Here is a 22,431-nt window from a genome sequence, read left to right as displayed (position 1 = left end):
CAGACCATATCCGCTCTAGCTTACTTGAAGTTAATTTAAAATGAACCACTGAATCTTACGGAACAAAGGCTCCCCCCCCCTCCAAAAGTGAGAGGATGCTTGTGGTCATGGTAACCAAGAGAAAGAGGCCCTTAATGGTACCAAGTTGGGGGGGGGGGGGGGGGGTGAGAGTGACCTGGGGCTGAATCTCACCAAGTTCGAAGTTGAGGGACCTGCATTTGCCTTTCCCCCGCCCCCCTCCAGATTATATTGGGGTGATGTGCAGTTTGTATTTGAAAATAGTCGGGTGCGTTCAGGGTGGGACGGCCGTAGACTGAAAATAGTTGGTCTCTGAAACACCAAAACAACCTCTTTGGGGTTTTTTTGGTTAGTCTGTACCTTGTGAAGGGCTGGGTCCTCTCACCCTTTCCCAGGTGACCTCTGGAACCTTGAGCTGGTCATGAGGCCAAGGCACCGCCCTACACCAGGTCCAAGCCATCTGTCTGGTCCCTGGTCTGTCCGGGCCCTCTGCTGCTTGTGGAGCCTGGTGCCCCTGTAGGCCTCCTTGGCCCTCTGCTGCTCCCTGCTGGAGCTCTTGCTGTCAGTTGCCAGGGGCTGGGCTGTTGGTCCACTGAGCTCCCCCAGCTTCTCCCAGGGCCACAGAGGCCTGATTCTTGGTGGACCACCACCTTAAAGTGCCTTTCCTGCCTCCCGGGACCCCCCACTGGCCCTCTCTGTATCTCGTTATGCCTCAACCTCTGACCCCAGCCCCAAGAAAAGACCACAACACCAAGGCTGCTGCTGCACACTACAGTGGTTGTTTACTGGGTCAGGCTAGGTTGGCACTTGTTAGAGCCACGGCCCCGGACTCTCGGGGATGGGCCTTTTTGGGCTTCAGGGGAAGGCAGCGCCCGGCACGGGCCTCGGACACACAGCTGGCCCAAGGGGGTCATGCTGCAGGTCATGGAGGCAGGATCCAGGTCCGGCGGTAGTTGCATCTGCCGGTGCACCCTCTGCGCCACGCGGTAGCTGGCCCCATCCGGGCTGCAGCCCTCCAGTTGTCGCTGGCCGGTCACCATCAGACATTGGCCGTCCACTTGCACCACCAGCTCCTCGGGGGTAAAGCCGTAGGCATCCACCTTCATCTGGAAGCCATCCTCTGCGTGGACGTTGTTCCGCACAGCCGCCGCATCGTCCCTGAGCAGCCGTACCGGCAGCGTGGCCACCTGGTTCTGTTCGGCGACGGCCACGCTGGGACTGCGGGACGCCACCCGGCTCCCGCTGGGGAGACCGCTACCGACCCGCTGCATCCGAGGGAGCAACTGCTGTCCAAGGGCGCGTGGCGCTGGGCGTGGCGCTGGGCTCGCGACCGCGGCGCGCACACCCCGAGAGGCCCTTGCGCGGCCCCGCTCCGAGCAGCCCGGCTCGGCTCCCCTGGGGCCGGCCCGGGCGGTCCGCAACGCGAGTCCTGCCTCCACAGATCAGGTTGTCAGCCGCCCTGGCGCGCCGCTGCTGCTCTTGTCCTGGCGCCTGCCCCTTTCTCAGGCCCTTCCCCAGCTCCGGGCTGTGAGGCACCTGCGTAGGCTGAGGCTGGACGTGGAAGCCAGACCCTGGAGCGCTCACCAGCACAGGGCAGGGACAAGATTGAGCCGCTGGGCTCTTGCCCTTCCAAGAATCGGGCCTGAGGACAAGAAGGATTGTCCCCTGAACAGAGCCAAGGGGTTGTGGCCTTGGGGTCTTCCATTCTCCGAACGTCCTTTCTCTGACCCCGCACATGGGGCTTGGGAGGTGAACGCGGCTTCCTGGTTTCCTTCGTGCATCAGACCCTGGGTCTACTGTGGCAGGCTCAGGGCTGGGCTCTGGGGCAAAATGAAGACGCGGGCCCTGCCCTCGAGGTGCCCACGGTGTTAGGGGGAGAGCCGCTCACATACACTAGGATGTGCTCTCCTTTACTTCTACCTCATCCTCATCTCGGTATCCTGCTTCGTGACCATGGCCATCCTCTGGCGCTCAGTGCTTTTGTAACAATCCTTTACTGCTGAAGTATAACGTTATACAAAAAAGTGCACCAGAGAGTACAACCGAATTATCCCACGGAGAGCACACCAGTGTAACCCCTTCACGGGTCAGGAAATAGAAGTGTTGCTTCTTAATCTCCGCTGTAGCTGCAATTCTATGTCTGCAGACGCGTGGGACAGGGCCGGGGTGGGCGTGGGAGGGGAATGTGCCGGGAAGCCCACACAACTCCAGACCCCAGGGCGGCACTTCTACCCCCAGGCTTGGGAGGTGGGCAGATTCCACGATTCCCCTCAACAGAAGCCTGTTTTCTCAGATGCTTCTCCAAGTCCCCAAGAAAACAGCAATCTTCACTATCCCGCAGGCCTTCAAAGAGAGATTAGAAGTCAGGAGGAGCCAATCTGGGGTAATGGCTCAGGGTTCACTTGCTTGTCTGGGACCCAAAAACAAGACAGAAAAGTCTGGAAGCTGGAGGCTAAGGGAGCGGCAGTGGAAGACTACAACTCCCATCATGCTCCGGTGCAGCGACGCCTGCGCACTGAGCGCCGGTTGCCCATGCGGCCCTAGGGCTGGGAGCGCCGCGCCGCGCTCCGCTGCGGGGGAGGCCATGGCGGAACCTTCCCAGGCCTCGACCCCGGCCCCGGCCACGCAGCCCCGTCCCCTTCAGTCTCCAGCCCCTGCCCCAACTCCGACTCCTGCCCCCAGCCCGGCTTCAGCCCCGACTCCGGCTCCCACTCCGGCACCAGCCCCCGCCCCAGCTGCAGCGCCAGCCGGCAGCACAGGGACTGGGGGTCCCGGGGTAGGAAGTGGGGGGACCGGGAGCGGAGGGGATCCGGCTCGACCTGGTCTGAGCCAGCAGCAGCGCGCCAGCCAGAGGAAGGCGCAAGTCCGGGGGCTGCCGCGCGCCAAGAAGCTTGAGAAGCTAGGGGTCTTCTCGGCTTGCAAGGTGGGGGCGGGGCCTGGGGTGAGAAGGGGGCGGGGCTTGGGGCATCCCGGGGCTTGGGTGGGAATGGGGGCAAATCTGTGGCTGGGGATCGGCTCCCCGTCCCCAGTTACAGGACTATTGACTGAGTCTTCTGCCGCCAGGCCAATGAAACCTGCAAGTGTAATGGCTGGAAAAACCCCAAGCCCCCCACTGCACCCCGCATGGACCTGCAGCAGCCAGCTGCCAACCTGAGCGAGCTGTGCCGCAGCTGTGAGCACCCCTTGGGTAAGGCAGGTAGTGCCCTTGGAGCTGGGGCGGGGCAGGTGCTGGATCCTGCTTGGACAGGATGATTTAAGTGCCACAGAACTATATCTGTGAAGCCAAAAATGCCTCCTTAAGGAGGGATTGGGTTGGGAGCATGTATTCTCCCAAGGAAGAAACAGGAAGTTTGCCAGCCCAGAAGAGACAGGGTCCACCCACGGGCTCACGTAGGAGCAGCCAGTCTCATTGCTGGTCACACTGGTTGGAGGGACTGAGGCTGTAAATTGGCTGGTGATGAAGAGGGGCAGGGAGCTCTGGTGATGTTTCCATTCTTTCCAACCCTACCACCTATCCTTCTTACAGCTGACCACGTGTCCCACCTGGAGAATGTGTCAGAGGATGAGATTAACCGGCTGCTGGGTATGGTGGTGGACGTGGAGAATCTGTTTATGTCTGTTCACAAAGAGGAGGACACAGACACTAAGCAGGTCTATTTCTACCTCTTCAAGGTGAGTTTCCTCCAAGTGAGTGTGAGTGAACAAAGGAGGTGGGGCTGGGGAGTCTGCAGCTCCAAGCTCCACTGACCTCTACTCCTCCCCCTTCCTCTTCCTCTAGCTCCTGCGGAAATGCATCCTGCAGATGACCCGGCCTGTGGTGGAGGGCTCCCTGGGCAGTCCCCCATTTGAGAAGCCTAATATTGAGCAGGTGGGATGAGGAAGGTGGTAAGAGAATTGGGGGCATGTTGGAGGAGTAAGGAGCCTATGTTCCCCATCTTCCTCAAGCTGAGAACAAGGGATAGGTTCAGAGAAGGGAGGATGTTTTGGGCTCAAGATGGGCGTGGGGGTGGGAAGGGGGCAGGTATTTTCTTCACAGAGAGCCCCAGAGTGAGAGGAGAGCTTTAGCCTGCCCTCAGGAAGCACCAGATTTTGGGTAAGAAACCCCTGCTGGCTGCTCACATCTCCTTCCTGGTCTTGTTCCCTGCCCACTTCTCAGGGTGTGCTGAACTTTGTGCAGTACAAGTTTAGTCACCTGGCTCCTCGGGAGCGGCAGACGATGTTTGAGCTCTCCAAGATGTTCCTGCTCTGCCTTAACTACTGGAAACTTGAGACACCTGCCCAGTTTCGGCAGCGGTCTCAGGCCGAGGATGTGGCTACCTACAAGGTCAATTATACCAGGTAGGCCTAGCCAGGGCCAGCAGGGGGGAGGCTTGGAGGCCCAGCCTGGGTCCAGCATGTCCGTTCTCACCTCCCACCTCCCCACTGCCCGCAGATGGCTTTGCTACTGCCACGTGCCCCAGAGCTGTGACAGCCTCCCCCGCTATGAGACCACTCACATCTTTGGGCGAAGCCTTCTCCGCTCCATCTTCACGGTGACCCGGCGGCAGTTGCTGGAGAAATTCCGGGTGGAGAAGGACAAGCTGGTGCCTGAGAAGAGGACCCTCATCCTCACCCACTTCCCAAAGTAAGGCTCGTTCTGGCCGATCAGGAGTTTTCCCCAAGTTCATATCCTCCCTGTTGTCCCCTTTTTTCCAGGAAGGCTTCCTGGAATGGTCCCTCCTTCCCCTCCATGAGCCTTCTGGGATCTGGGTGTCTACCTGGCAGACTTGTCTGGGGCCCAGATGCAACTTGCTGGCATTTGCCTTTGCGTGTACTAGTCTGGGGATGGCAGGTACATGGCCCGAGTGCTAACATTACCCCTGCCCATGCCCCTGGTAGATGTGACTAACTGTTTCCCACGGGGCCTGGACACGGCCTCAGAATCCTTCCCAGCACAGCGTGCCAAGAAACCAGAGCTCACGCTTGAGGTGAAACCCATTTCCACTCCTATTATAGTCCTTTCTGTAAGATTTCCCTCCCTTCTGCTACACCTTCCTCTCGTTTTAAACCTGGCTCATAGCTTCCCAGTTTAACAAGCCTCCACTGACTAACGCAGGCCTTTCAGGGCCCCTTCTGCCGCCAGCTGGGAATATGAGGTGGCAGGAGGGGATACTGAGGCCCAGGGTGAATTGTGCCCTTGGCCCCATAGTTCAGGATGGCACCAGCTCAGACCCTGTCCCCATGTGCTGCACACCATGGCAAACTGGGCCTCTGGTCTCTGTCCTGGACTGCCCTGTTCTGCCTTTGACTAGGGGCTCCCAAGAGGCCGGGGACTGCGTCTCCCCCTAGTCTGAAGCCTGCCTCCGTTCTTCGGCTCCCAGTTCCCTGACAACAGGGTCTCTTTGACCTGCCTCCAGTTCTTCTGGTGTCTGGCCCAGGCTGCTGCCTTGGTTGGAGGACAGAGTTGCGAGACAGCCTGTCCCCTCCCCACAGATTCCTGTCCATGCTGGAGGAGGAGATCTATGGGGCAAACTCTCCGATCTGGGAGTCCAGCTTCACCATGCCGCCCTCAGAGGGGACCCAGCTGGTGCCCAGGCCGGGTATGTGCCACGGCAGGCTCTTCAGGCTCTCAGCTTGGCCTCCGTGGGGACATGCAGGAGGGTGTGTCTGGGGGGGTTCCTTTTTGGGACCACCACCACCTGTGACCCCCCCCATCCCCTGATTTCACTCCCTCTCAGCTACGGTGAGCGCGGCAGTCGTTCCCAATGCCCCCATCTTCAGCCCCACCATGGGTGGGGGCAGCAACAGCTCCTTGAGCCTGGATTCCGGAGGGGCCGAGCCCATGCCAGGTGGGTACTTGACCCCTTACCTCTGACTCTCGTTCAGCCCTCCCCTAACCTCTCTTGCTGTCCACCGGAGACCCTGCCAACCTTCCCAGCAGGTGAGAAGAGGAAGCTCCCAGAGAACCTGACCCTGGAGGATGCCAAGCGGCTTCGCGTAATGGGCGACATCCCTATGGAGCTGGTCAACGAGGTCATGCTCACCATCACTGACCCTGCCGCCATGCTGGGGCCTGAGGTGGGGCAGCCCGGCTCGCGGAACCGTGTGGGGAGGGGGCCTCGCCAGGCTGAGGCCCCAGCTCACCACCTCCTCTGGTGCCCAGACGAGCCTGCTGTCAGCCAATGCAGCCCGGGACGAGACTGCCCGCCTGGAGGAACGCCGCGGCATCATCGAGTTCCACGTCATCGGCAACTCGCTGACGCCCAAGGCCAACCGGCGCGTGTTGCTCTGGCTTGTGGGGCTGCAGAACGTGTTCTCCCACCAGCTGCCGCGCATGCCCAAGGAGTACATCGCCCGCCTCGTCTTTGACCCGTGCGTCCCCAGAAGAGCCCCAACCCGGGGGCGCCACGCCTGTCCTCTGCCCCCACCCCTGCAACCTGTGGGAATGCTTGCTCCTCCGCTCCCAGCACTAAATACAGCCTGGGCGGCATCTGGGGAACAGGTAGGGGCAGTGACCTGTCCCCTCTCCCCTTAGGAAGCACAAGACTCTGGCCTTGATCAAGGATGGGCGGGTCATCGGTGGGATCTGCTTCCGCATGTTTCCCACTCAGGGCTTCACGGAGATTGTCTTCTGCGCCGTCACCTCAAACGAGCAGGTCAAGGTGAGTGCGTGTTCCTGGCCCCAGCCCCATCCCACCACCTGCTCCGGAGTTTGCTGGGTCCCAGCCGCTGTCTCCCACTCTTCTTTCAGTGGCCAGGCAGTTCCTCGCAGCCCCACAAGGTGGCAGTCGTCCTTTGGTAACTGCATTAAGGAAACACTTGTTGACAAAAAGGTTCCAAAATCAATACCGCCCTTATTTTATTTTTTTTAAGATTTATTTATTTATTTTAGAGAGAGAAAGAGCGTGCAAGCACACAAGCAGGGGGAGGGGCAGAGGGAGAGGAAGAGACTCTCAACCAGACTCCCTGCTGAGCACAGAGCCCGATGCAGGGCTTGATCTCACGACCCTGAGATCATGACCTGAGCCGAAATCAAGAGTTGGCCACTTGACTGACTGAGCCACCCAGGCGCCCCAGCTTTTTGTTTTTTTTAAAAAGATTTTATTGATTTATTTTAGAGAGAGAGAGCATGTGAGCATGAGCAGGGATTGGTGGGGGAAGGAAGGAGCAGAGGGAGAGGGACAAGCAGACTCCGAGCTGAGCACAGAGCCCATCTTGGGGCTCGATCTCACGACCCTGAGATCACGACCTGAGCCGAAATCAAGAGTTGGCCACTTAACCGACTGAGCCACCCAGGCACCCCTATCCATAATGCTTTAATTTAATTCATTATTTTTTTTCAATAACACTTTTAAATGGACCTGAATTTCCTTCATCACAAGAACATTCACATACACTGGGGAGTTAATAATCTTTACACCAGCCTTGCGCTGGGTGATAGTCCTGGGTTCTGTCCTTGAATTGGCCCAACAGACCACAACCCACAGCTGGTAGGGTCCCCGGTTCTCCTGGTTTATGTAAGCTAGATTTGCATGGTGCCCCTAGGTCTTGACGTGTGTGAGAGATGCTCGCTCTTCAGGGTTCAGATCTGAAATGACTAGGGCCCTTGTGATTCTTCTTTCCCTTTCCGCCTAACTCTGAGGCCCAGGAACTGGGAACCAAGTGGCATGTGGATGGCAACTTCCTGGTTGGGATTTCAGTCCTGGCCTTACCGTGGCTGGCTGGCTGACCTTGGACACATTTCCTAACATAGTTGAGTTTCAGATTTGTTTTTTTTTTCTGTAAAATGGTGATAAAAATATTTTATCTTATGGATTAACTTGAGAGGTGGTCCGTAAAGTACCAGGCACCACACCAGGTCGAGAGTAAGCGCTTAGAAACCCAGTGTCCTTCACTTTCTTCCTACAGACGCCCCTTCCTCTGCCAGTTGCCCTTCGTCCTCCCTGTCCTGGGTCCCCGGGCTGTCCCGTTCTCCTATCCAGTCTGTTCTCTCCGCTCTGGGCCCCCCTGCTAAGCCCTGCTCCCCTCCCCCGCAGGGCTATGGGACTCACCTGATGAACCACCTGAAGGAGTATCATATCAAACACAACATTCTTTACTTCCTCACCTACGCAGATGAGTACGCCATTGGCTACTTCAAAAAGCAGGTGACCCTCGCCTCCGCCCACACTTGCCTGCTGCCTGGGGTTAGGGGTCATTCTAGCCCGCTGGTGTGGATGGGATGGGGTGGGATGCTCCCTGCTCCATCCGGCACCTGCACTTACAGCATCTACGGGGAAGTCTTCCGCGCCCATCTGCAGGCCTCCTGCTGCCGCCCCAGTGAGGAGGAGGGGCCTGCAGGGCAGTGGTGCAGGCTGGAAGAACTGGGAGGCTCTGGATGGGGGAGGGGGAGGGCGCAGCTGACCTGGAACCTTTCTGGGGACAGATTGAGCCCACACAACACAGTGCATTGTACCAGCTACCGCAGAAGGTGATCCGGGAACGGGAGAAGGGGACACGGCCCGCACAGCCCCTCAGGGGGCTTCTGGGGAGGGGTCATTCAAGTTGGAAGGGCCTTGCTGACGGATCGGGTCATAACTGTCCACTCCCTAGGGTTTCTCCAAGGACATCAAAGTGCCCAAGAGCCGCTACCTGGGCTACATTAAGGACTATGAGGGTGCAACGCTGATGGAGTGTGAGCTGAATCCCCGGATCCCCTACACGGAGCTGTCCCACATCATCAAAAAGCAGAAGGAGGTGTGTGTGTGTGCATGCACTCAACCCTGGGGCTTTTCATGTGCATGTGGGGGTGAGCACACGTGTGGATGTGTACCACACGTACGTGCACGTGTGAGATGGGCGTGGGCCAGGATCTTAGTTCTTGCTTTGCCTCTCAGGGAAGTTAGGAGGTCAGGGGCAGGGCCTCTGACTATGGCCCTGGGAGGGTTGCTCCTGGGGCTGGAGTTGGCCCCTCAGACCCTGCCTTCCCTCAGATCATCAAGAAGCTGATTGAGCGCAAGCAGGCCCAGATCCGAAAGGTCTACCCTGGGCTCAGCTGCTTCAAGGAGGGTGTGAGGCAGATCCCTGTGGAGAGTGTCCCCGGCATTCGTGAGCAGGGGTCTTGGTCGGGGAGGGGGTACCCTGCTTGGGGTGTGTTTTCAAATTCTTAGGGATGCTCTCCCCACTCCCCACTTTGCAGGAGAGACGGGCTGGAAGCCACTGGGGAAGGAGAAGGGGTGAGTGTTGTGTGGAGGGGGAGGGTTTTGCGGGAGGCAGAAGGACCAAGGGCCTCAGACGTGGCGTCTCTCGCCCCAGGAAGGAGCTGAAGGATCCAGACCAGCTCTACACAACCCTCAAAAACTTGCTGGCCCAGATCAAGGTGGGGAGACGAGGTTCCGTCCTGGGGGTACCTGCACCAGTGGCTAGGACCCCTTCTGGGGTGGGTGGTGCTCACAGGCTGGGCTGGGGGCGCAGTGGGCCCGGCTCCAGCTCGGCTTTCCTGTGCAGTCCCACCCCAGTGCCTGGCCCTTCATGGAGCCTGTGAAGAAGTCCGAGGCCCCCGACTACTACGAGGTCATCCGCTTCCCTATCGGTGAGCACGCTCCATTCCGACCCCTTACGCCCCCAAATCTGCTCCTGCCTTCCCTGCGCCCCACGGCCCGCTGTCCGCCGGACGGCCCCGCTCCCCGCAGCCTCCTGAAAGCGCGCGCTTGCCCCCTGCTGCCCCAGACCTGAAGACCATGACGGAGCGGCTGCGCAGCCGCTACTACGTCACCCGCAAGCTCTTCGTGGCCGACCTGCAGCGCGTCATCGCCAACTGCCGCGAGTACAACCCTCCGGACAGCGAGTACTGCCGCTGCGCCAGCGCCCTGGAGAAGTTCTTCTACTTCAAGCTCAAGGAGGGGGGGCTCATCGACAAGTAGCGCCTGGCTTTGGACCGCAGCCCCGACCTGGACTGTCTCCACCTCGGGTTCTGATCCGATTGCGAGGGGCGGCCCTGGCGCCCACGTGCCTCTCAGCTTGAGACACTCCAGCCCCCGGGCCCTGCAGCCCTTTCTGGATCCGCGGGCGCCCCCACGCCTGCAGACTGAGCTTTCGTTGTATCTGGCCTTGGGGAGGGGTCTCCTGGGGCTGGGGTTCAGCCCCTCTAAAGTGGCTGGTGGCTAAGGATAAGCCCTGCCCAGCCTTGGTGGCCCCCAGCCCTGTCCCCACAGAGCCATGGAGTCCGGCCCACTGTTTCCTCAAGGGTCGGGACTGCCCATTTTAGCTTGAGGGAGGGGGCTCCAGTGTTTGGAAGTTCAACTGGGACTGGAGGGGCCATGCCTCACCCCTCACCCTGCACTGTTCTGTCTGTCCCCCAGGGGTGGGGGGCCTGGGGACCATTTCCTGGCATTAATCCCTCAGAGGGAACAATAAAGCTCTTTTTTTTTTCTCTGTGTGATTGTTTCTTTAGTAGGGTCCTCAACTTTAGCAGGTTGACCCTGTTCCTGCCTGGACCTCCTGCAGAACTGGAGCCTATTAATAACCTCAGATGGATGGGGCACCTGGCTGGCTCATGATCCCGGGGTCCTGGGATCGAGCCCCACATCGGGCTCCCTGCTCAGAGGGAAGCCTGCTTCTCCCTCTCCCACTCCCCCTGCTTGTGCTCTCTCGCTCTCTCTCAAATAAATAAAATCTTAAAAAAAAAAAAACCACAACAACTCAGATGGTGCTGGGGCCACACTCCCCAGCCAGCTTCCTGCCTAGTCCCGTGCTCCTGGGGTGATGGCACGTGCACTGCTGCAGCCCCCATTTCTCCCCACTGCTGGCTGCTCCTGGTCCAGGTGTGGGGGCTGCAGGGGTCCCAGTCTCCACCTGGCCGCCTTGCCCTGCCTGGACATGGTTGCAGCTGGTTCAAAAGGAGTGGAGGCGGGGCGGGGTGGCGGAGACTGGGCTCTCGGGGGAGGGGCCGGTAGGACCCAGGAGGAGTGAAAGGGTGCTTTCCAGCAGCTTTTCTGGGGGAGGGGGACAGAGCGGGGAAGGGGAAGAAGGGGAAAGGAGATTGCTAAGGTTGAGCTCTGCCCGAGTTGACTCCTCCCTCAGTTTCAGTTTCTGTTTTCGATTTCAGCACAGCTCAGTGGCACCCGGCTCGGCTCAGAGCTAAGCTAAGCGGGCCCCCCTCAGCGCCTCAGCACCTCGGCAGGTGTTGCAGATAAGAACCAACAGGGCAGAAGTCAGGTGTAGTTTGTGTTACTCCCACCTGTCTTGGCCAGATCAGGCTCCTGGTAGGTCGTTTCCGTGCCCTCCCTCACCTCCCTCAAGCCGGATGGGGAGGTCTCTGCACAAGATGGCTTGCCAGGAATGGGGAGGGGGCCGGGCTTGGGAGGTGGCCAGGTGGGCCAGGGGTCTGACTTTCCTTCCATTCTCAGAATGGAGCTGCGACCCTACCAGTGGGAGGTGATCATGCCTGCCCTGGAGGGCAAGAATATCATCATATGGCTGCCCACGGGGGCTGGGAAGACCCGGGCGGCTGCTTATGTGGCCAAGAGGCATCTAGAGACTGTGGACCGAGCCAAGGTGGTTGTACTGGTCAACCGGGTGAGTAGCCCGCACTCCCCTTGCTGGGGCCTCAGCTCCTCAGGTGTCTCCCAAGACCCTCCAGAACTCAGGAGCTGCTGTGGTCATCTCTAAGCTCACCTGCCTTTTCTCCCATTCCTACCCCCAGCCAAGTCCTGGGGGGTCAGCTTGCCTCCTCCCCATCCCCCTTGCCCCCAGCCCAGCTTCCTCTCCGCACCTCATTCTCCATTGGCAGGTGCACCTGGTAAGCCAGCATCGTGAGGAGTTCAGCCGCATGCTGGACAAAGGCTGGGCCATTATAACCCTGAGTGGGGACATGGGGCCACGAGCTGGCTTTGGCCACCTGGCCCGGAGCCATGATCTGATCATCTGCACAGCTGAGCTGCTGCAGATGGCGCTGACCAGCCCTGAGGAGGAGGAGCACGTGGAGCTCAATGGTGAGGGCGGTGAGCCGTGAGCGAGGGCGGAGAGTATGCCCCTGAGGCACCCTAGCTGCCACCCCCAGGGCACCTCTTCTGGTAGAGCTGTTGGGACATTTGGTGGCAGTGAAGGGTTCCCCATTCACCAAACCCTGGCATACGGCCTCGTAGAAGTAGGCCTGGCTATGGTGCGGGATCTGGGGCAAGTGTCCCCAACCACCACCACCGCTGAGCCTCAGTTGCCTAATCTGTAAAATGGAGGTAGGTCACCCCTGCCTAGGCTGCTCTCTGGAGCCTGGCTGCAAGTTGTAAAAGGAGGAAGGAGTGAGACGACCTGTGGGGGCTACATGCAGAAAAGCTTATGGGGGAGGAAGGGCTTTGCAGATGTCGGTCACAGCCTTGCCCCATGTGTCCCCAGCCTTCTCCCTGCTCGTGGTGGATGAGTGTCACCACACGCACAAAGACACCGTCTACAACATCATCCTGAGCCGGTACCTAGAGCATAAACTCCAGAGGACACAGCCCCTGCCCCAGGTGCTGGGTCTCACAGCCTCCCCAGGCACTGGTGGGGCCTCCACGCTTAATGGGGCCATTGACCACATCCTGCAGGTCAGCTGGGCCCCTGTGACCCCGCCGCCGCCTCCACCAGCGCCCCCTGCCCCCCGGCCTGCCCCTCGCCCAGCAGCCCTCCCCAGGCTCTCCCAGGCTCTTAACTCCAGCCTCCACTGGCTTCTCACTGAGCTTCGGTTAGGTTAGACCCCACCCTCTATACGGTGGCTTAACAAAGTTCCATGGGACCCAGCCCTGCCTACCTCTCCAACCTCATTTTCCCCACACCTCACTCCTACTCTGCCAGCCTACTCTCTGGATCTTGAGCATATCGCATCCTTCTCGGGACCTTTGTGCTCGCCGTTCCTTTTGCCCTGAATGCCCTTCCCCCTGCACTTGACCTGTCTGGCTCCTTCCTGTCATTCAGGGAACAGCTTAAATGTCACCTCCTCAGAGTCTTCCCTGGTCACCCCCACAGCATGTCCCGTCATCCAATTTTGTCTTCAGAGCTCATTAATACTGCCTGAAACCCTCCCATTCTGTTACTCTTTACTGGTTTATCACCTGTCTCCCCAACTCCAAAGTAAGACTCTGGATCCCCACTACCTACCACAGCACTGGGCACAGAGAGGGCGAGCAATAAATATTTGTTGAGTAAATGAATCCCCACTTCCAGTGGCCCCGCTCAATTGCAGCTGGGATCTACCCTGTCTCAGAACTCTGCCCATTGTCCTCAGAGGGCTCTCCCCCATTCGAGTGAACCCCTTTCTCTTGCCCCAGCTCTGTGCCAACCTGGACACGTGGCGCATCATGTCACCGCAGACCTACCGCCCCCAGCTGCAGGAGCAGAGCCCTCAGCCCTGCAAACAGTACAACCTGTGCTGCAGGCGCAGCCAGGTGAGTGGAAGGCGGGGTGTGGGGCGGAGGTGGGGTCAGGTGTGAAGTTAGGGCACCTGGCGTTGAGCCCTGCCTCCACCCCCACGAGCTCCGTGACTTCCGGTTACTTGCTTATTTCTCTGCGTCTCTATTTCTCCGTTCTGTGAAATGGGGGAAGATGCAGCCCGTGCCCACAGCCTGCTGTTTGGTTTGACTCCGAGGCCTCTGTGGGCATCTGTAGAAACCCCGTGGGGTGCTTTGCGAACCACACACCTCGGGCCCTCTGTGCGGAGGCTCTCGGGCGGCGCAGACTCCGGCGTCTGCTGTGGCAGGGCCGCTCGGGGACTTAGACATCGCTGTGCTCAGGCCAGAGGTCAAGGGCGCGGAGGAGGTGGAGGCAGAGCAGGAGCCAGGGGCAGGCACCTGACCCCAGCCTCCAGCGGGGCCTCCTTCACAGCCCAGAGGGCTTCTCTCTGGAGCTCCTCTTCTCAAACACCGACGTGGCAGCAGGAGCCGTGCGGCTTCAAGCGGAGATCAGCGCCCCCACTGGGTGCTCCCTGCCCCCCACCCCCACGTGTATGGGAATCCCTTCACGCCCTCTTCCCATCCAGGACCCGTTTGGGGACAAACTGAAGAAGCTCATGGACCGAATCCACAACCGCCTGGAGATGCCCGAGTTGAGCCAGGACTACGGGACGCAGAATTACGAGCAGCAGGTGGTGGAGCTGAGCCGGGCTGGTGAGAGGGGCCGTCCGCGCGGGGCGGGGGGCGGGGTGGGGGCGAGGAGGCCGGGACCTGCCAGGGTGAAGCCTTTTGGGGCGGAGCTCGGCCTCTCGGGGGGCGGGGTCTAGGCGGGAGGAGGCCTGGAGGGGCGTGGCCGCTCAGACCCTGCGCGCCCCCCTCCCTCCTTCCCTCCCTCCCTCCCGCGCATCCGCAGCGGCCAAGGCCGGCCTCCAGCAGCGCCGGGTGTACGCTCTTCACCTGCGGCGCTACAACGATGCGCTGCTCGTCCACGACACGGTCCGTCCTGTGGACGCCCTGGACTCGCTGCGGGATTTCTACGACAGGGAGCGCGCCACGAAGACCCAGGTCCTGCAGGCCGAGCGCTGGCTGCTGGCGCTGTTCGATGGTGAGGCTCGCGGGAACTGGACTAGACCAGGGCATCGGCGCCAACGAGGGTACTGGGACCCTGTATTTCTAACCGAGGGTCAAGGCGGTGGATAGGACAAAAGACGTATGCCCTCATTTGTGAAGGGTTGTGTAGACATGAAAGCTAATTAATTTAGTTGGGGGACCGTCCCTTGAAAGTCTGGGGGGTGTGGTACCTTTAAGCTGGGAAAGGGAGGTGGTCAGAGAGTGACATTTGAGGCTAGAGGCCTCAGCAAGCCTGAGGGGCGGGGCAAGGATCTTTCTGAAGGGACCTGAGGTTGAGTTAATCCTGGGTAGCTGAGGTCCGAGGTATGTCTGCTAAGAAATCTATACTGTAGGCCCCTGGTGTCAGGCTGGCTGGGTGGACAGAGCGTGTCCTTGAATGTTGTCTTGGTGCCGCTCAGGGGGAATTGGGAGCAGATATCCTCAGGCTCCCTCTACACCCCCACCCCCCTGCAATCCTGTCCCCGTGGGCCACACCCTCTCCCATGCATGCCGTGCCCACATCCAGGCCTGAATCCTGTGCCTCTGTTTTGGGCTTTTCTGGCAGATTACAAGAATGAGCTGGCCCACCTGGCAACATGCAGCCTGGAGAACCCAAAACTGGAGATGCTAGAACAGATCCTGCGGGAGCAGTTTGGGAGCAGCGACAGCCCCCGGGGCATCATCTTCACCCAGACCCGCCAGAGCGCTCACTCTCTCCTGCTTTGGCTCCGGCAGCAGCCGGGCCTGCAGACCATGGACATGAGGGCTGACCTGCTGATCGGCGCAGGGAACAGTAGCCAGAACAGCCATATGACCCAGGTGTGGGCTTTGAGGAAACGAGCTGGGACTGGGGGAGTTCCTAGAGGGGAAAGGGTGGGGATAGACTCTTCACAGAGCTATGGGGGACTGATTTCCCCAGGCAGAGGGCAGAGAACTGGGGGGGAGAGGTGGACACTGAGATCCCCAGGACTGGAGGTTTTCCTAATCTAGGGGTCCCTGGAGACAGAGAGGCTGAAGCTTGGGGGATCTGCAGGGAAAGAGGTAAGTGATGTTTTCAGGACAGAGGATCAGAGGTCTGGGGTCCCTTGCTGGAGAAGAATAGGTCCTGAGACCTCCTAGCGTAGACAGGTGGGGGCCCTAAAGAGTCTGTAGGGGAGACGGGGGTTAGGTGATCGGTCCACTGGCAAGACGGGCAAGGTCCTGGGGGTAGTGGTGGAGACTCAGGCTCCCTAGGAAAAGGGGCCAAAGGGGCCAAACTCGTTGAACCAGGTGAGGCTGGGCTGGCGGGAGGCCAGGCAACCCACTTGGTGTACCATCCTCTTTCTCTTCTCCCACCCCAGAGAGACCAGCAAGAAGTGATCCGGAAGTTCCGGGTTGGCACCCTGAACCTCCTGGTGGCCACAAGTGTGGCAGAAGAGGGACTGGACATCCCCCAGTGCAACGTGGTGGTACGCTATGGGCTCCTGACCAACGAGATCTCCATGGTCCAGGTGCGTGAACCCTGTGTGGCCAACAGCCCTCAAAGATCTTTGTGGGACCCTAGGCCCACTCAGGCCCCTTGCTGTCTGCTTCCTCAGGCCAGGGGCCGCGCCCGGGCTGGTCAGAGTACGTACTCGTTTGTGGCGACCCGAGGCAGCCGGGAGCTGCGGCGGGAGCTGACTAATGAGGTGCTGGAGACGCTGATGGAGCGGGCCGTGGCTGCCGTGCAGAAGATGGACCAGGCCGAGTACCAGGCCAAGGTCTGCGGGCAGCCTGCACGCCGTGTGGGCCGGGGGGTGGGAGGGTGGGGGTGCTGAGGATGCTCTGCCTGGAAGGTCTCTGGCTGCACACACACACCCCTGCTTCCCCTTTCTCTGGGGGCTAACATGGCCCACCTGGGGAGGTGTGAATGGAGGGGAGGTTAGAGGCCAAGGGTGGGGCTGCCTGGGAAGGCAGTGTATCTGTGAGAGCTGCCTTACGATCCTTCCAGCACCGGGCAGGGGGAAACAAAGTCACGTGCACAGAATAAGCCCAGAACCAGGACTTAAATCGGTTTCCCCTGAGGCAGGGTCACCGTCGTCCAGCTTCACCCAGGACGATCCCTGTGTAGCCCTGTCATCCCAGCATAATTATTAGTGATGCCCCATGTGAGATTCAAAGAAGCAGCTTTGCACAAAATCCTCCAAAGACGAGGCAGAGACTCGGCCACAAAGCTCACCCTGCTCCCAACATTGCCCCTGCTCCATATTCTTTTTCTCCACAGAGCTGCTTCTCGAAGCTCCAGGGAGAGTTGAGGGAAGTCCCTTCTGGGTACTATGATCTGAGGTCTTTGCGAGCCCTTAGACCCTGAGAGCATTCCAGGGGTCAGGCCTGTGGGGCCCCAGCTTTGCCCGGTGTCCCCAGCTCTGCCTGGTGTCCCCTCTGACTCCAGATCCGGGACCTGCAGCGGGCAGCTGTGGTCAAGCGGGCGGCCCGGGCAGCCCAGCGGGAGAATCAGCGGCAGCAGTTCCTGGCCGAACAGGTGCAGCTCCTCTGTGTCAACTGCATGGTGGCCGTGGGCCACGGGAGCGACCTGCGGAAGGTGGAGGATGCCCACCACGTCAATGTGAACCCCAACTTCTCGTGAGACCAGGGGAAGGGGCTGGCAGGATGAGAGGGAGGGAGGGGTGTGATGGGGGACAGAGAACTCCTCCCATCCAGACCGTGCTCTGAGGGTTTGGGAGCCGAAATGGCATTTTGACAAGTACCGAGTCTGCATTTTTCAAGAGGCTGGTTAGACAGGTTTTATCACCACCCCATTTTGCAGGCTCAGAGAGGCAAAAGGACTTGTCCAGGCTCCCACAGCCACTGTGTGGTTGAGCGGGAGTTGGAGTTCAGGACACCAAATGCTGAGATGCCACGAACTGGGCTCTCCCCCCCTCCTCCACCCTGTCCCACCTACTCTGAAGACAGAGGGGCTGCTTGTCCCTGAGCTATCCTCTCATCCTCTGTCCCCTAGAGGGTAACCTTCCCCCACCCTCCATCCGTCCATCCACTCATTAAGTATTTATTAGGGAGCCACTCTATGCCAGGCCATGGGGCCAAGGATCTGCACACCAGCTTCTCTCATTTAAGGAGGCAGCATTTCAGCGGGGTCTTGCAGGATGGATCGGGCTGGAAGGTGGGATGAGCCCAGGCAGGGATGATGTACCAGCGTGGCCTCTGGCTGGCTCGAGTGGGAAGGACCGTGAAGGATGAGACTCTGAGGAAGACAGGCTGGCCTGTGGAGAGCCGCCAGGGTCAGGCCTGGAAGTCCAGCCTCATCCCATAGGCAGTGAGGAGTCTTGGGTGGGTTTTGAGCAAGGGAACGTCAAGGTCAGATTTACATTTTTAGAAGAGCACCCTGGCAGTTGGCAGAAGGACGGTGTGGGTTGGGAGTGAGGATGGAATGGGATGGAAGGGTGGAGCTGGGAGATCCGCTGGGGGACTGTGGGAATCATCTGGGTGGGTGTTGCCGAGGCCTGAACGTGAGCAGAGGGCACGCAATGAAGCTGCACGGGCAGAGCTTATTGGAGGGCGGATCTCCTGGCTCTGGGAGGTCTCTGTGCCTCTTGGGCAGGCAGAAGAGCCCGAGGCCCAGGTAGAGGCCCAGCAAGCAGGAGGGTGCAAGCTCGGGGGTGATGGGGGGGTGTCATGAGGACTGACTCCCATTCCCCTCCAGGATCTACTACACTGTCTCCCAAGGGGCTGTAGTCATTGACAGAGTCTTCAAGGACTGGAGGCCTGGGGGTACCATTCACTGCAGGAACTGTGGGGAGGTAAGTGTTGGGGCCATGACCCTTAACAACAGTCTTCAGAAGTCCCCAGTCTGAGAGAGGAGGCCCAGCCTTCTGCCATCAGGACACCCTCCCTGCGATGGGGGAAGCAGCTTCCGCCCCAGGAGCCCCCAGTCAGAGGAGAGAGATCGAACTGCTATCTTCGGGAGCCCGCGGTGTGATTGGGGAGACAGCCCTGAGGTGGGAGACACAGGCCCTGCATTCATGGATCCTCCACCTTGAGGAGAGAAGCCCAGTCTGAGGACAGTGACCCCAACCCAGCCTTCTCTGTTCCATCCTCAGGCCTGGGGTCTGCAGATGATCTACAAGTCAGTGAAGCTGCCGGCGCTCAGGGTCCGCAGCATGCTTCTAGAGACACCCCGAGGGAGAGTCCAGGCCAAGAAGTGGTCCCGCGTGCCCTTCCCAGTGCCTGACTTCGACTATCTGCTGCACTGTGCCCAGAACCTGGCCAGCCTCTCCCTGGACTGAGCACCTTGTCCCTGCAGTGCCCGCCTCAGGCTGCAGGGGGCAGGAGAAGCCGCAGCCGCTGTCTTCTCCTGGGCAAAGCCTGCCTCCAAGCCCCTCCCGCCTGAGTCATCAGCTCGGGGGTGTGTGGGGGGGGTGGGGGTGGGTGGCATGCTGACCAGCCACAGCGGAACCTGGGGCGCCCAGGCTGGCTCAGACTCCCACACTGGGGAAGCAGCTCGGGGGCCACAGCTCGGCCCCAGGTCCCCCCTCACACCCACAGACACTCAAATGCGCTAGATGGAGGGAGAGGTTGGGGGGATTGGGAGGGAAACTGGGGCAGGAAGCTGGCCACACTCTACTAGCAATGAACACAGTTTCCCGTGACCCCTTGACATTCCTTCCCTTCAATTTTTTCAGGTTCCTCATAAATTGAAAATAAACTGGTAGAAAATTGCTATAGAAAAGATGTGGTGGGGTGCCCAGGTGGCTCAGTTGGTTAAGCATCTGCCTTCGGCTCAGGTCATGATCCCGGGGTCCCGGGATCGAGTCCCGCATCGGGCTCCCTGCTCGGCGGGGAGGCTGCTTCTCCCTCTTCCCTGCTCATGCTCTCTCTCGCTATCTCCGTCTCTCAAATAAAATCTTAAAAAAAAAATATTTTAAAAATAGATTTGTTGAGGTATAATTGACATAAAATACACTGTACATATTTATAGTATACAGTTTGATAAATTTTAACCTATCCTCCACAATCAAGATAATGAACATAGCCATCACCCTCAAAAGTTTCCTCGTTCCCAAGTTACCCCTCCCCTCCCCTGATCTGCTTCGTGGTATATTTTTAATGTTAAAGTTGTTTTGTTTTGTTTTTTTAACCAACCTCTTTATGGCTCTCATGTAACCTTATTTAGAAAGAGCATCACAAGTCTAAATTTGAGAGCCATCCAGAATGTGAGGCCCCCCCCCGCCCCCTCCACCTCATTAGAGGTTCCAACCCCAGTGGTGCCCCCTCCATCTTCCCCTAACCCCCAGGTCACCTCCCTGGGCTGGGGAGAGGCTGAGATCCAGGACTTGAGGGGTGGTGCTCAGGTAGGCATGGGAATGGGGGAAGTTGTAAAGGCCTAAATTTTCTGTTCTCATTTTAACAAGAAAGAAAGAAGAGAGAGAAAGGCAAGATCTAGGTTGATTCTTCAGGGAAAGGGCTATTTCTGTAGTAAGAGGCCCAGCAGGCAGGAGTCACCTTCAAGAGGAAGGGAGGGGGCTAGGGCAGAGATTTGAGAGCAGGATGGCTGTCCTTCCCGCCGTCTAACCACCTTCCCTCCTGCTACATCCTTGGTCCTGCCTAAGGGGTAGACCAGGAAATGAAGCCCTCTCTTTTCCCCAGCACCTTCTTTCTCCAGTCTGTCTCTTGTCTGATGGAGGCTGAAATTCCAGTTCCAGTTTCTCTGGTCTCCGTCCCCCCAAAGGGTACCCCTCTCCCCCGGGCCTGTCTTCCTTCTAATCTCCAGTGTCCCTTGGCCTTGGTTCCAGAAGTCACCCTTCTCCCTGCTGTCACATCTCCACCTCCTGGGGCCTGTCTTCTGCCCATCTGCTCCCCACTTCGCCTTCAGTTATCTCCCCTGCCAGCAACGTGCCTTTTACAGGTCAATAAAATTAGCGACTGGGGGCAGAGGGAGGGGGGCCCGGGGCCCGGGGGTGCTAAGCTCAATGGCCTTGAATGCGGCTGGGCGCACGGAGTCTGGACGCCTGTCATTCCAGGGCTAAACGGTGACAGCTGAGGGGCTCGAGCTGGCGTTCGGGGCAGGGGGTAGTGTTGCAGAGAGAGATGGATGGAGGATAAAGACGACCTGGCACCTAGTGGTCCCCCCAGTGGCCTGGACCCCTACACAGCTGACCCCTGGATGAGGGACCCTGACTTTAGAGGGGGTGACCTATCTCGCACCCACCTTGCCAGGCTGGGAGAGCTTTCTTGAGCTAGGATGGCCACGAGAAGTTCCTAGGCTTTCTTTTTCTGGGGAAGGGTCTTCATGTGGGTTAGGCTGCCTGAAGAGGGGATTTCGTGGGGTTCTCAGGACGCAGGCATCCTACCTTTTCAGCCCTCAAGAAGCCAGAGCTCCAGACCCTCCCTGGTGGCCCAGAAGCTCTCCTCGCTTTCTGCCCACCTGAATGAACCCGCCCACCCGGCCGGCCGCGACTCAGGGAGGGGCTCGGCCGCGGCTCCCCCTCCCGGGCCCCGCCCCTCCCGGGCCCCGCCCGCTCCCCCGGTCAGCCCCAAGCCGCCGCGCTCCGGAGCGCAGCGAGAGCAGGTGGCCGCGGCGGGCTCCGTCTCTGCCCTGCAGGTAAGTCAGCGACGCGGGCTGGTCCACGCTGAGGACCTCGAGGGCAGCGCGGGGAGAACAAGGCAGCCCCCTCCACCTGTCCTGTGCCCTGGTCTCAAAACTGGGGGACCCCAAAGGACAACCCTTTGGCTCTGCGCACGGAGGCTGGGCATCTAGCGGGTGGGACTAAACTCTGGAGAAGTTTAGAGGCTCCCGGCTGGTTATCCCTGATGCTGGGGTGGGCTCTGAGGGATGAGAAGGGACAGAGCCCGGCATTAGGCACGTAGCTTTCTGCAGGAGAGCAGGTTGGGGATAGTGACTGCAGGGCTCCCGCTGAGGACCCACTGACTGACTGGGGTGCCCCGGGCCTCATCCAGGTGCAGCATCCTCTCCCCACCCTTAGGGAGTGATGAGGGTGACCCAAACATCGTCTGTTCTATGGGTAAATGAGGTAAGAGTGCATAGCTGAGCTGGGACCTGGGTTTTCCCGTAAGCCCAGGGCACCCGCATCATTTGTTACACCTGGGTACAGATACGCATGGGTGAGCGGGAGGGAGCCGGGGATCATCCAGATGGTCTGGGGAGCCCAGAGAGCCTGGGGACTGCCTAGATCTTTTCTGTGTTCATGTCCCAGAGCCAGGTGGAAAAGGTGATTACCGAAGGGAGCCTTACTGCAGACGCGGGGTGCATTTGTACGCTCCATGTTGGGGTTTGGGTTGTAGGAAAAGGGTCCTGCCTCCTAGTACTCAAGGAAGGCTTCCTGGAAGAGGAGGTCTGGGGCTGACAGCTCAGATGTCATGCTTAGAGCTCTGAGCCACAAGGGAGAGTCAGACTTTGGGCCTTGGTGCTGGGCTGGGGTAAAGCAGAGGACCCCAGACTGTAGAAAAAAGGGAAGTCAGGATGCTGCCCTCTGGATCCAGCCAGGACCCCACAGACCTTCTAGAGATCATCACAAGCCCAGGGACAGACAGAGATCCAATGCAGGTGGGAGGGCTTCCTGTGTATGTCTAGTTTCCCCATTCCGTTGTCTCCTTCCACCACACAAACTATCATTGTCAGAAAGTTCTTTCTCATATCTGACCTTCATCCCTTCTGGTTCTGTGCCTGCTTCTTGCTTCTGGGAGGCAGTGTGCTATAGTGGAAAAAGCAGGGTCGTTGTGGTCAGTTAGACTTGAGTTCTATCACCTGTACCTACCGTGTGACCTTGGGCAAGTTACTTAACCTCTTTGAATTTGCTTCCCCACCTGTAAAATGGGGATAATAATAGAACCCACCTCATAGGGTGGCTGCAAGGATTAAATGAGAATACGCACGGAGAGCGCTTAGCATAGTGCCTGGCGCCTGGTGAGAGCTCAACAAGTGTAA

General features: G+C 59.2%; 3 protein-coding genes across 5 annotated transcripts; 2 read left to right on the top strand and 1 right to left on the bottom strand.

Moving 5' to 3' along the window:
* Nucleotides 1-782: 782 nt before the first annotated feature.
* HSPB9 (heat shock protein family B (small) member 9) lies at nucleotides 783-1,339 on the bottom strand. The gene has a single exon (XM_032396656.1). It carries the CDS (start codon nucleotides 1,287-1,289, stop codon nucleotides 801-803), a length of 489 nt encoding a protein of 162 aa, XP_032252547.1. The 5' UTR covers nucleotides 1,290-1,339; the 3' UTR covers nucleotides 783-800.
* Nucleotides 1,340-2,554: 1,215 nt separating this feature from the next.
* On the top strand, nucleotides 2,555-10,389 carry KAT2A (lysine acetyltransferase 2A). Of its 2 annotated transcripts, none has more exons than XM_032396580.1 (18): nucleotides 2,555-2,941; nucleotides 3,082-3,205; nucleotides 3,545-3,690; nucleotides 3,797-3,886; nucleotides 4,175-4,356; nucleotides 4,451-4,642; nucleotides 5,491-5,597; nucleotides 5,736-5,846; nucleotides 5,939-6,075; nucleotides 6,161-6,369; nucleotides 6,533-6,659; nucleotides 8,034-8,144; nucleotides 8,590-8,733; nucleotides 8,970-9,084; nucleotides 9,176-9,212; nucleotides 9,292-9,355; nucleotides 9,484-9,568; nucleotides 9,706-10,389. In XM_032396580.1, exons 1-18 carry the CDS (start codon nucleotides 2,603-2,605, stop codon nucleotides 9,897-9,899), a joined length of 2,514 nt encoding a protein of 837 aa, XP_032252471.1. In that variant the 5' UTR covers nucleotides 2,555-2,602; the 3' UTR covers nucleotides 9,900-10,389. The 2 variants fall into 2 exon arrangements, with proteins under 2 accessions (XP_032252471.1, XP_032252470.1); XM_032396579.1 differs by having other exon boundaries at nucleotides 5,936-6,075.
* A 660-nt stretch (nucleotides 10,390-11,049) lies between these two features.
* DHX58 (DExH-box helicase 58) lies at nucleotides 11,050-19,289 on the top strand. Of its 2 annotated transcripts, XM_032396581.1 has the most exons (14): nucleotides 11,050-11,240; nucleotides 11,385-11,553; nucleotides 11,768-11,969; nucleotides 12,370-12,560; nucleotides 13,281-13,397; nucleotides 13,988-14,114; nucleotides 14,314-14,505; nucleotides 15,076-15,329; nucleotides 15,501-15,551; nucleotides 15,851-16,000; nucleotides 16,088-16,249; nucleotides 16,921-17,111; nucleotides 18,190-18,286; nucleotides 18,587-19,289. In XM_032396581.1, the coding sequence occupies exons 2-14, from the start codon at nucleotides 11,386-11,388 to the stop codon at nucleotides 18,770-18,772; spliced, it is 2,088 nt and encodes a 695-aa protein (XP_032252472.1). In that variant the 5' UTR covers nucleotides 11,050-11,240; nucleotide 11,385; the 3' UTR covers nucleotides 18,773-19,289. The 2 variants fall into 2 exon arrangements, with proteins under 2 accessions (XP_032252472.1, XP_032252473.1); XM_032396582.1 differs by lacking the exon at nucleotides 15,501-15,551 and having other exon boundaries at nucleotides 11,051-11,240.
* The last annotated feature ends 3,142 nt before the right edge of the window (nucleotides 19,290-22,431 follow it).

This window comes from Phoca vitulina, unplaced genomic scaffold (genome assembly GCF_004348235.1).
Source record: "Phoca vitulina isolate PV1807 unplaced genomic scaffold, GSC_HSeal_1.0 scaffold92, whole genome shotgun sequence".
Classification (NCBI taxonomy): domain Eukaryota; kingdom Metazoa; phylum Chordata; class Mammalia; order Carnivora; family Phocidae; genus Phoca; species Phoca vitulina.
This window is presented reverse-complemented; position numbering and strand designations above follow the sequence as displayed.

Coding starts and splice junctions, on each gene's coding strand:
- KAT2A (XM_032396579.1), top strand. CDS start 2,603: ATGGCGGAACCTTCCCAGGCCTCGACCCCGGCCCCGGCCACGCAGCCC. Junction 5,598..5,735: donor CCAGCTGGTGCCCAGGCCGG/GTATGTGCCACG, acceptor ACTCCCTCTCAG/CTACGGTGAGCGCGGCAGTC. Junction 5,847..5,935: donor AGGGGCCGAGCCCATGCCAG/GTGGGTACTTGA, acceptor CAACCTTCCCAG/CAGGTGAGAAGAGGAAGCTC.
- DHX58 (XM_032396581.1), top strand. CDS start 11,386: ATGGAGCTGCGACCCTACCAGTGGGAGGTGATCATGCCTGCCCTGGAG. Junction 11,970..12,369: donor GGAGCACGTGGAGCTCAATG/GTGAGGGCGGTG, acceptor ATGTGTCCCCAG/CCTTCTCCCTGCTCGTGGTG. Junction 14,115..14,313: donor GGTGGAGCTGAGCCGGGCTG/GTGAGAGGGGCC, acceptor GCGCATCCGCAG/CGGCCAAGGCCGGCCTCCAG.
- HSPB9 (XM_032396656.1), bottom strand. CDS start 1,289: ATGCAGCGGGTCGGTAGCGGTCTCCCCAGCGGGAGCCGGGTGGCGTCC.